Below are 12539 nucleotides of genomic sequence, written 5' to 3'. Positions count from 1 at the left end.
AAACTGTCTGGATGGCCAGACCCAGAGGGTGGAGGCAAATGGAGTTACATCCAGCTGGTGGCCGGTCACCAGTGATGTTCCCCAGGACTCAGTGTTGGGGCCAGTCCTGTTTAATGTCTTTATCAATGGCCTGGATGAGGGGATCAAGTGCAGCCTGAGTCAGTTTACAGACAGCTTGAGTTGTGTGGAAGTGTTGATCTGCTGGAGAGTAGAGGGATTTGGATGGATGGGCTGAGGCCAGTGGTATAAACCACTTGGTCTGTTCAGCCTGGAGAAGAGGAGACTGAGGGGAAGACCTCATCGTAGTCTACAACTTCTTCATGAGGGAAGGAGGAGGGGCAGGCACTGATCTCTTCTCTGTGGTGACCAGTGACAAGACCTGAGGGAATGGCCTGAAGTTGTGTCATGGGAGGTTTAGGTTGGATATTAGCCTAGAGGGTGGTTGGGCTCCCCAGGAAGTGGTCACAGCACCAAGCCTGACAGAGTTCAAGAAGCATTTGGATGATACTCTCAGACACATGTTGTGACTCTTGGGGATGGTCCTGCGCAGGGCCAGGAGCTAGACTCGATGATCCTTGTGGGTCCCTTCCAACTCAGCATATTCTGTGATTCTGTGAAGTGCCAGGTTCTCCACTTGGGTCACAACAGCCCCATGTAACATTGCTACAGGCTGGGGGAAGGGTGGCTGGAAAGCTGCCTAGTGGAAAAGGACCTGGGGTGCTGGTCAACAGCCACCTGAACAATGGAGGTGGCAGTGTGCCCAGGTGGCCAAAAGGGTCTTTGTCAGAAATACTGTGGCCAGCAGGACCAGGGCTGTCACTCTGCACTGGTGGCTATCACTCTGTCACTCTGCACTGATGAAGCTGCACCTCGAATCCTCTATTCAGTTTTGGACCACTCACTAAAAGAAAGACTTTGAGGTGCTGGAGCATGTCCAGAGAAGGCAATGGAGCTGGTGAAGGGGATGGAGCACAAGTCTTATGAGGAGCAGCTGAGGGAACAGGGATTGTTTGGCCTGGAGAAAAGGAGGCTTTGGACAGACCTTATCGCTCTCTACAACTACTTGTAAGGAAGTTATAGACAGGTGGAGGTCACCTGCTTCTCCCATGTAACCAGATAAGATGAGGAAATGGCCTCAATTTGTACAAGGGGTGGTTTGAATTGGATATTAGGAGTAATTTCTTCACTGAAAGGGTTGTCAGGCATTGCAATGGGTTGCCCAGGTAATTGGTGAATTCACCATCTCGGGAAGTGTTCAAAAAACTTGTGGATTTGGTACTTAAGAACTTGGTTTACTGGTGGACTTGGCAGTGCTGGCTTAATGGTTGGACTCAATGATCTTCAAGGTCTTTTCCAACCTGAACAATTCCATGAGCCTATGAATGTTTTCTATGCATTATCAATAATACCTGATAGAGGATTTACCTGCAAGTGTATTTTATGTATTATATGCCTCATACAAACCCAAAGGTGTAGTGTGCTTCCTGAATACGACAAAAAAAAGATCTATTTCTAACTCTTCAGACAAAATACGATTCACACCAAATGAGCCTGTTAGAGAAAAATAATCCCTAAGCCCATAGATAAATTGATAAAAGGGAAGCTGATGTAAATTACACACTGTAGGGTGCTGCTGGCAGAGTTTGATTCTGATTGTCTTTTTTTTCCTCATATTCTCTGCATCCAGACCTGAAAGATAAACCCTCTTTAGAAAACCTACAGTGGAGCGTAGACCCAGGAGCTGACCTTTCACAGTACAAAATGGACATTACTGTGATTGATACAAAGGTAAACTTTTATAACAAGCCTGCATGTTCTGTGATGTTGAAAAAGCCTGAAAAACTACTATCACAAGCATTGTTCTGGGTAGGCCAAACCCATTTTCTAACAAAATTCTAAATTCATCTCATTTAATATTTGTTTGCACACCTGAAATGTTTGTTTTTGTGTAGTATACTACAGTTATCCTAAAACATTTCCACTGTCTAGTTGATAAACTCAGCAGACATATACTCCATATGAAACTGATGCTTTTGGAGGTGGTTTTGAGTTTCTTTTAAGACAAAAAATATTCTAAATCTCATTATTTTTCCTGTGAAAATGTTCAGTGTGATACATCTGTGATATCTCTTTATGTTAAGTGATAGAAAATGTGCCAATAATGACTATTATCTTTCTCTGGGTTGGGTGCAGCTTGGTTATTTAGATCTCTGAGAATTTTCATGAAGTCTGCTTGTTTTGTCTCTCTCACTTAAAGACTATCTTAAAATCTATTAAATTGTCCAGTCTTTCATTTCTGTATGTTTCATTGTTACTTTTTATCTTTGGAGAGTTTAACGTGAAATTTTTTTAAGGCATTTCTTGCCCATCAGATAAATGCTTCACACTTGAATTTCAAAACATGTTATTCTTTATGTAGATTTTCTATCTTTATCATGCAGACATTACTGTGGGGGGAAAAAAGAGTGTCCAAAAAGAAGCCAGTAATTGCTATGAAAGTGTTTCAGAATACACAGAAGTGACACTGACTACACCAGTTGCATCTGAGGGCAATTGTCATTTTTGCTTTTTTTAGGGTGATTCTCAGAGCAAAGTCGGAGGGGAAATTGTTGATATGGATTACACATATGTTAGTGATAGTGTGCTATTAAAAATGAAAAATCAAGAGCAAAATCAGGAAAGCACTCCAAGTAAGACTTTTTTCTTCCCCTTTGGTTTGCTGCTTTTTGTGGTGTGTGGGGAGTTGATTTTTTTTTTTTGGGTTGGGTTTTGGGGTGTTTTTGGTTGAGTTGTTGTTTGGAGGGTTTTTTTGGGAAGGGAAGAGTGAATGGCATTTTTTCCCTGTATGACTATATCATAAAAAATGTTTTACAGTAAAAAACTGCTGATGTATTTTTGTAGGTTGCACAGATCAGTCTGGTTGTGGATTTTGAGTGTTTTTTTTTTAAGATTAAGAAAATGATAGAATTTATGCCAAGAGAGCCAGTTCATTTGTAGTGCTCAAAGAGTTAAATACTTAGCCATGTAACAGCTCTGATCTCACCTGCAACAATCACTCTTGTAACCAGCAGCTTTGAAAGTTTACTATGTCATCATACTAGACTTTCTATGGAAAGACTAAATGTTACTTATTTTGATACACATTCAATCAAAATGCACTTTCTTGACTAAAATCGTGGAGAGGCTGATTTGGATGTTCATTGTACTTTTTATAATAGGAGGAGAAATAACAGAGATGTTTGATCGGACAACCCATGAAGAATATGAATCCTGCCTACCAGAAGATAGTCCTTCTGCATGTGATGAAAAAGAAACTCTTCATGATGAAGAGCGGGATAAGGGAATAACAGTAGCAAGCAAGAAACTAAAGAGTGCGATATGATTCGATTTTGTCTTTATTAGACAGGTTAAACTGCAAAAGTTGATTTGAAATCAGTCTCTGTTCTCTAGGAACAAATATGCCAAGTAAACCATCGGTTCTTTTTTCATAAATTCATGTGAAAATTGATTAATTGTAAGGACATAATATAAACCAATATGATAATTATTTCACTAGTTCATTTATACAGTCGCCACCCAAATGTGGGATGTGTAATGGAAGTTGGCAGAACAGCAGAACAGCCAAGTGACTCTTAGAGCAAACAGAATCACAGAATATGCTGAGTTGGAAGGGACCAACAAGGATCATCAATCCAACTTAGCCCTGCACAAGATCATCCCCAAGAGTCATACTAGTTTTTGGCTACAGATTAATTACTTCCTTTCTTCTCCCTATCCTAGGTTCTATCAAAGATTTTACAGTATTTTGTATTTTAAGCAACCTTCCCTTTAATATTCTGCTTGTCTTTTTTACTTGTTATCTCAGACTGAATGTACATGACGGGTTTTTATTGGTTTTAGTTGGTTAATAATTTTACAGAAGTTTTCCCAGGCAGTCTGTTCACCTTATATGATATGTAACTTTTTGTTTTGCATGTATATGTACAGAGCATGAGGATAAACAAGATAAAGCCAAACAGAAAGCTTTTGTGGAGCCATATTTCAAAAGTGATGAAAGGTAATTTAATTTGTTCTGTATAGACATTCTAAGGCTCTTTATATTCTCCCTGTAGGGAGCTTGTTCCTCCATAAAATCAACATGTTTGTTATATATTAGCAGTTGAAGATGCACAGGCAAAAGATCTACTAAATTAGATAAAAGCCTTAGATAAAAGCTGGGGTAGGGGAAAAAAAGTAACCATGTTGAGATGCCTATCGTATTTGCTGAAGAGAAGGTATTGCCTGTTCTGCTTTTTATAATTTATGGAACGCAGTGTTTTGTAATCCATGTGATTTCTTACAGGCATGTGGTCATGTATGAGTTTAAGAGCCAAGAACCTATAGGTTGCTTGTACAAATAAAAATCTTTCCTTCTCTGATATTTTCGCCCCTTGCTCTACGCAATAAATGAATAATGTTCAACAACTATGCCTCTTAGTGCCTCCTCTATTTGCTGTCTCTATAATCATCACTGGAAGTCTGTATCTTTATTTTATAATGATACCAAGCCCTTCAGTTAGCTTGTTTTTTTTTTTCATTTTGGTGTATGTTTTCTTTGTAGAGGAAAACTTGTTTAGTGTTTTGTGAGCAGAGAAGTTGAAAAGAATCTGTTCTGGTCTTGAACCCCCACATATGTTCCTCTCATGGAAATCAGTGCAAGCACAACTCCGACAAAAATAAATACTCTACAGAAGATTTATATTTGAACAATTTCTATCTAATAATTACTTTCACACAATGAAAAGCCATAATAATGAGACATACATCTCTGGTTATGTAAAAGATCATATTACATTTAAAAACTTTTATTTATAAAAATAGTCCTATTCAGCTATGAAATACAATCTGATTTGGGTTTTGCAGGCATTATCTGATTTTTTTTTTCCCTTGATTCTCCATCATTATGTTCTAAAAAACAGAAATTTCCAGTTATGTAGAAGAAATAAAAGTACTATCATATGTGAAAATGTTTCTATTTTTCAGAAAGAATACTGTGTTAGATTTTCCTCATATTGAGGTTATTCGAAAAAAAGAAGAAAGAAGAAAATTACTTGGCCATACTTGTAAGGAATGTGAAATAGTAAGTAATGCTTTAAAAGTTTGGTCAGTCTTCCATTCCCCTAACTCTGACAGTATTTAAGTGCTAAAGTGCTGTTAAAATCATGAATCTGGTTGCATCATTGTCATTACCTACAGTAGCAGAGGAGTAAGTATTTACCAAAGCTGTTTTACCAAGTTTGCGGTTGGTTTGTTTGTTTTCAGCTGTAGTAACTGCATATAAAGTCTTGGGGTTTTTTTGTGTATATGTATTATAGAAGCTTCTAACATCATGGTTCCAGTAAGATCAGTAAGTCAAAGAACTATTAAAAGTTTTAAATTTCAGCTCAAAAGCTCTTCTGAAATTTACAGGTACTGGATTCAGTAAGTTCTATGTCCTGTTGTTCCTGTTTATAAATAGATATATCTATCTCTGATTTGCTTGTTTTTTCCCTTGTTTTCTGTGATAAGTTTCTCAAATAATTGCACCAGCATAGGTGGCAATGTTTTTATATGTGCAAATGCATGCAAAAATGTTTACATTAGCAGGATAAAAGGTATTACATTTCAGGTTTCATGATCACATTTTTTCCTCCCTTTCAATTTAGTAAACTGCTTTCAGATACTTGGTGTAGAGATAAAATATTGAAGTAAGTACATGTGTAATAAGGACATATTTAATTTGGCTTTCAGGCTGAACTTAATAATTGGTGATGATCTAATAAATTATGACTCACTAGAAATGTGGATTGGTGACTGAATAATGATGGATTTTCTGGAATATTTTGACCTAATTTCCACACCCATATAGAATCAACATTTTTCATTGAATCTTCTGCTGTTCAGTTTGCAGTCAAGTCCCATTTACTTAGTTGAAGAAATTTATAAGACTATATTTTTAATTAAAACACATTCCTGAAAAATAGTTTTGATGAAACTCATTAAATACAAATATTTAAGTTTTATAACTATAAACACCATTTTCAAAAATATGTTTAATTTAAAGAGTTTGAAAGAAAACAAGATATTGGAAAATAACAAAACCAAAGAAAACCCCCAAACCTTCAGTCTATTTCTTGGTCCAAGAGCCATGTGGTTAGTGTTTTAATTTCCTGTTTCTGTAACCTGCAGATCTTCTCTCTGCAAATGCAGTTCTTATTACTTTCTGTCAAGTTAGAGTGGTAACTGTGGTGTCTGAAAACATTCACAGCTCCACTTTCGTAGTAGTAGGTTTTTACATTAAGTGTCAGGAAAGTGTGGTTTTGTTGTTGATTTTGGTTTTCTGATTTTTTTTTTTAGTCTACACCATTCAAGATGAATGTCTTGAAATGTAGGGAATGCTTGGCTCTGTCATTGCACAGTAATAAAACTAGCTTTGAATTAAATGCCTATGGAAGAAGGGAGTATTGGATAAAGCATAAATGATGCTTTTAAAAAGTTTTGGCTTACTGATTAGCCATGTGGGTTTGAAAAGTCGCCAAAGTCTAAGGAAATATTTTGGGAGTGGGTAGATATCAGTCAGTTGTTTCTGGCTGTGTGCTGCAAGTGATGTGAGTAGGGTGAGTTACCTGTCACTCTGAGAAGACCGGACAGATTTAATTTCTGCACATGCCTCAGCAGACTGATATTACAGTCCTTTATAAGTGCTTATCTTAAAATTGTGGAAGCATCTCATTCACTTTACAGTGTTGAACTTTTGATAAGACATCTTGTTTTGTTATGACTTTGCAATGGTATCAGAGAAAGATTGTAGGCAGGAGTTACTGGTAGCTTGTAAAAATAACATTTGTTAGTGTGGCTATAAAGTCTAGCTACACTTTGGATGAGTAGGAGAATCAGTCAGATGTTTTTATATGCATTTAGATTACAGAAATTATTCTGTAAGTAACTTTGTGCTAAACTAATGGGAGTTCCCTTTCTGAGACTTGAAATTGTAGAGTTCTGTAAACAGTTATTTTACAGAGAAGACACTGTAGGATGAGATATTACCTATCTTCACCATGGAAAACCCTAGCTCGAATGTTTTGTGTGGACTGAAAACACTGTGGACAGGGAAATCAATCTAGAAAACAGCTGAGAGTTCTTATTGCTGTTTAGCTGACATACACAACTCTCTCATTCTCTGTCAACCCTAATAGATTTCTAAACAAGCCAAAGAAAAAAAGTTACTTTCTAATTTCTATTTAAAACATACTTGTCTTAATTTTTTATTGGTCTTTTTATTTTCTGTTGCCACTGAACTGTACTGTATTTTTCATTGTTGGATCTATAAATATTCCTTACCAATCTAAATGTTTTAATTAAAAAAAATGCAGCACATTACAAACTTTTAGTAGGTCAATTTCTAAATTTTCAGGCTATTTACAGGACAAAAATATGGAGCACTGCTAATTATCCCCAAATAAGACTTAGTATTATTTGACTTATACAGATATTGTAGAATTCTTATATTAATTTTGCTGACTTTACACCATGTTCTCACCTTTTGCAGGGAAAATTGATGTGTTCCAGATGACAATTACTTGTTCCTCCTCTTTCATTAGTTTCTAGATATTTAACTGAGCGACACAAATGTCTTTCCAGATGGATCTCTGAAGTCTAGCTGGAAAAGTAACCTTAATCTATCTGACTCAATCCCCAAGATACTGATGATACCCACTTAAGTTCTGGTCTTGGCATAGGCTTTTTCTGCTTTAAGGGAACGTTTTATAAGACAGTGGCAAACACTGTCAAATGAAGTGTCTACAAATTCAGTGACTGATCCTGGACTTAGACTAAAAAAGTTTTCAAGAACTTTCTACTAGGGGCTCATAACAATTCCTGAATATTAGCTATGGAATGGGCTGTTTATTCTGTCCCACATTCCCGGACTTCATAGTAGACAGACCATAACCTGAATTTTGGTTACAACCTGCTAACAACCTAAATCTGTGTACTTGACTGGGAGATCCACATGTTACAGATGCATGTACTAATAAGGGAGAGAGCAGAGTATGTTCTGGTCTCACACTTTGTAAAATGGCACAAAGTCTGAATTGATTTGGGGAGGGGAGAAATGTACCGGTTTTAGGTAGAGTTGCAGTTCCCATGGACTACAGAATCACAAAATGAAACAAGTCTGCTTTTCCTATTTCATGCAGTTTTGACACTGACATATTCAGAGCTGTGATTACTCTTTTCTATACAATCATCAATATTTATATCTCATGATTTTTTGAAGGAGGATTTTTATGCAAAATCCTACTAGTAGTTGGGGAAAGGAAGTAATCTCTGTTGGCTCCTTTTCCTTTTCTGATTTCACCAGTCTAGATCACTTTGCAGTTGATTGAATGAGCTTTAAACTTTAGTTTGCCTTTCTGAATTGTAACACTGTCATTTCAGTAGAATTGTATTACCACTTCTACAAGGGTCAGGTTTCTTGTGTTGCTGTGACTGTTGGCTTACCACTTGAATCACATGGTGAATTCGCTTTGAAAATATTTCGACACTCTCTGATATCAAAGTGCTAGATTCGTATTTTTAGGAGACACAACTAGAATTACAAATTGAAACAGTACAAAACTGCATGGAAAAAAAACCACCTAACTTTCTTAGATGCTACTCATGGGACCATGCAGCAAAAAGGTTTGAAGTCTTTGCAACCTCCAGTACAGCTGACAGGAATAAAAGAGTAACCAATTTACTGTAGAGAATGTGTGGTTGGTAGACAGTTTGTGGAGTCTCAGTGACAGCTAGTTAAACTAGCTCTTTATTTACTCCTAATTAGAGGGTTATAAAGAAGGAAGAATTTTTACTTAAGTTTGCTGTTGCTGATATAAATGTAGACATGAAATAATTCTGCAGTGGGGCTTTCGTAGTATGTTTCTTCATTTTTTAAATTTTATTTGTAAATGCAAGCTGAAACTTAATAAATTTTAAAACTTCCCATCTATTTCAACACCTGTGCTACTTATATTTGTAAAATCAGTCAGTAAAATGGTTGACATAAGCAATTATACACATGCATAAACCTCGTACCTATGGTATGTTAAAAGATAGGAAGCTAACAAATTTGCCACTATAAATAATCTGTAAGTTCAGTAAGCTTTTAGGATAATTGCCAGGTGTTTGTCACTTGGATAATAAATCTCTACTCTTGGCTATCCTCACCATTATTTTTAGATAACTGTGTTAATAAACACAGTGATTGACAATGTCATTGTGTAAAGCAGTTGCTGTATATGTATGAATTTGTTAACATGGATTCTTTTTTCCCCTAATATTTAGTATTATGCAGACATTCCAGAAGAAGAGAGAGAGAAGAAACTAGCTTCCTGTTCCAGACACAGATTTCGCTACATTCCTCCAAATACTCCTGAAAATTTCTGGGAGGTTGGATTTCCTTCCACCCAAACCTGCATGGAAAGAGGTTTGTGCAAAAAAAAATCTTACAAAGCACTTTTCAGAGCTGATTTTGTTTACCAGAAATGGTTCCCTGAAATTATCTGTAGCCTTTCTCATCCAGTCCTGTTGAGGTCTGTTTACTTATCAGCAGCCATTATTTTAAATAAATATTGTCTATTTTTAGCAGCTCCTGTACTACTAAGAAAGGAATATATGAAAACTTTCTTAGACCCTAGATAGAGAAGGCAGAAATAATTGGGATTTTCCTAGAACTTAATTAAAACCCTACATGTCTTTGAGTCAAAGCACGAACTGGGTTTTCAGAGGCAAAGGCTGAGAGATTTTACTTACTGAGGAGAGACAGGCAGCACTGTTGATGTAATTTGTCAGTATTTTTAGAGCTTCATAACACCACATGATAATGGATATGTTGCAGGTAGGGTGTGATTAAATAGTTTTTAATACATATAACCTGCTTGTTAGTGACAATAGAAAACTGTGCTGTTTGGGTTTTGGATTTTTTTTGACTTCTCTTTACACAGGAGTTTGTTCTTTCCTAAATAATTTTTCAAAATCCTAGAGCTTGGTACAAAAATTAGGTTTTTCTAATTATATTAAAACACGGTGATTTTGTAGTACACTCTATATACATTTCTTCAGAAGTGGTGAGGAGCCCTGTATGAACTCTCTGAGTTACTGATATCTTTACTTGTGCATTTGTTATTAGCTGTGAAGAATTAATCTTCTAACAACAGTGTCAGGTCAGGCATAGGAAAATGTAGCCAGAGATGTGTATGTGTTCTTGTGTGGTAGTGTTGCAGTATTATCCTTAATGTTTCAGAACAGAGAGCTTTGATTTTTACATAACTTGTTACTACCCATTCAGAATCTGCTTACAGACTCTTTTAAAAATTCTTGGCTGTCTCCTTGTTATGCTAGAATAAGAGCTGTTCAGTTGTTAGTGGTCCTCAAAAGCATATCAGAGGCAGACTTAAGATCAACCCTCCCTTGGAAAAACAAATAATTATGTAACAGTGCATCAAGAACTCCAAAACACCAGAGAGAGTTCCCACAATGAGCAATTGCAGCCATTGCTCCAAAGTAGTGGGGTACAACAGATGTATTTTCTACTTCTTACTGGTATCTTGAACCAATTGTGGTTTGTGTTGTTTTTTTTTTTAATAACTGAGTTACATAGACAGCATTTTTCAACTATGAAGAAGGAATCTACTGCTCTCACTGCGGTGGATGTTGTTCCTGATAAACAGTAAGGGTTTGACAAAAGCCAGGTGCTGTAATCGACTTGCATAAAATGTCTGCTCACTGTCCGTGTTAGCTAAGTTGAGTGTTATAGAAATTTGCTATACACTTTTCTTATCAGAAGGCTTTCAAGGTGTGTTTGATCTGTAGGTTCATGATTGGCTTTTTCCAGGTGGATAAGCCTTCAATAAATAAGGGTGCCCTTAAAACAGAGGGATGTACTGTTTAGACTCACAGAGCACATGTGCCTAAAGTGCCATTTCTCTGCATGACTAGGATTTACATTTTTGAAAGTGGTTTTTATTAGTCAACTGAATTAGCAGTGCTTGCATACTTTGTTACTTACATAAAATCTTCTGTAGAAAAGAAAATGAAAAGTGCAGTTTTGTTTTTTGACAGTTGAACAGTTCATAGTTACCATTCTCTTCAGTGTTGACTGTCTGCAGTGCATTACTATGCACTCATCTACTAGAAAGCAGAGAAGTGTTTTAATGAATGATATTGCACCCTGGGATCTCATAACTTTTTGTGAAGTGAGAACCAGTTGCCACAAAAGGAAATAAAAATCACAAGTTATTTTTTGAGGGTAAGCACAAATTTAAGCTAAAGTTATGCCCGGTTTTATATTATATTTCTTACTTCAGATTTATTCTTATTCTTTTAAGGATACATTAAAGAGGATCTTGCTCCCTGTCAGCGTCCAAAAAGACGGCAGCCTTATGCTGTGATGTTTTCTCCAAAAGGCAAAGAGCAAAAGACATAAAGGATGGGGAAGTAAGGCCTGCCAACTTGAAGCGTATCTTTCCTGCCCATAGATATTTATAGTTAATATAAACTTGAAATAAAGGACTATGTTTTCCACAATGATAGATAAATTGTTTAATTGAATATGTAAATTTTATAGAATTCATTTGAAAGTCTGATTTAGCAGGAAACAAAAACTATTTAATGTATGTTTGTTTCGTATTGTGTTAATACATTTTGTATTAATTTTTGCACCTGTCGGACAATGAGTCTCCCACTTTTTTTTTTTCCTTTGAAGTCAACAGCTAAAATTCCAGCAAATCCTGTCTAAACTTTGTGTCAGTGAGTAACTGCTTTTAAGTCACTGAAATCAGTTATTCTTGCAAGGGTAAATGTCTATTAATGGGAATAGAAATGTGGATTTTCTAGGGTACTTTTATTTTGCACTGGATTTTCTTATATGGCCTTTCTCTTATGGCAGTAATGGTTATATTTGCTTGTGTCATGGTTGTAAATAAAGTTGTATTAAATATGAAATGTATCTACTGTTAATAGTTTGGAGGTAGGAAAACCATGAAGTCTAAGTGTCATTCTTAAATTTTGGTGTTAAACGTATAGCACTGTGTTTTCCTAAGTATTTAAATTAGAATATCCAATATTTCTTTTTTTTTTCTTAATTTGGACCTGTTTGCATATCTATGTCTCAGTTGTTGATAGAGATAAGCATTGTTATTTCTAAATTTGGGTGACAGCTCTACCTAGAGTTCTCCTAGTGGACAGCAATGCTCATCACCTAGATTACAAAGGATTGTCCAGAGGTATTTTAAATAAATTTTTTGTAGCAGGCAATATAGTTCCATACTTGCGTTTAGGAAGTAAGAGCATACAGTATCAACAGAGGCAGGGTAATACCAACCAAGTGATCTTTGGCCTGCCTTCCTATAAGATACTGAGGAATAAAGAAGCTACAATCAGAGTTAGGTTCAACCAGTGAGAACTCTTTTTTTTAAAAAGATATCATAAAGCAAGGAACTATTTAAATGCCTTAAGTCAAAATAAAATAATAGAAAATACAG

General features: G+C 36.1%; 1 protein-coding gene across 5 annotated transcripts in view; it reads left to right on the top strand.

The window, feature by feature from the left end:
• Positions 1-12000, top strand: part of RBBP8 (RB binding protein 8, endonuclease) — a 37554-nt gene extending 25554 nt beyond the window's left edge. For all 5 annotated transcript variants that reach the window (XM_064655150.1, XM_064655142.1, XM_064655125.1 and 2 more), the window contains 7 exons: positions 1688-1788; positions 2576-2690; positions 3219-3371; positions 3988-4057; positions 5023-5119; positions 9343-9484; positions 11385-12000. In XM_064655150.1, the coding sequence (XP_064511220.1) occupies positions 1688-1788; positions 2576-2690; positions 3219-3371; positions 3988-4057; positions 5023-5119; positions 9343-9484; positions 11385-11482 (776 nt within the window). In that variant the 3' untranslated portion in view covers positions 11483-12000. The remainder of the gene's footprint in view (positions 1-1687; positions 1789-2575; positions 2691-3218; positions 3372-3987; positions 4058-5022; positions 5120-9342; positions 9485-11384) is intronic.
• The last annotated feature ends 539 nt before the right edge of the window (positions 12001-12539 follow it).

Source organism: Pseudopipra pipra, chromosome 1 (assembly GCF_036250125.1).
Source record: "Pseudopipra pipra isolate bDixPip1 chromosome 1, bDixPip1.hap1, whole genome shotgun sequence".
Taxonomy (NCBI): domain Eukaryota; kingdom Metazoa; phylum Chordata; class Aves; order Passeriformes; family Pipridae; genus Pseudopipra; species Pseudopipra pipra.
Note: the sequence above shows the minus strand (reverse complement) of the source record. Positions and strands in the feature narration are given on the sequence as shown.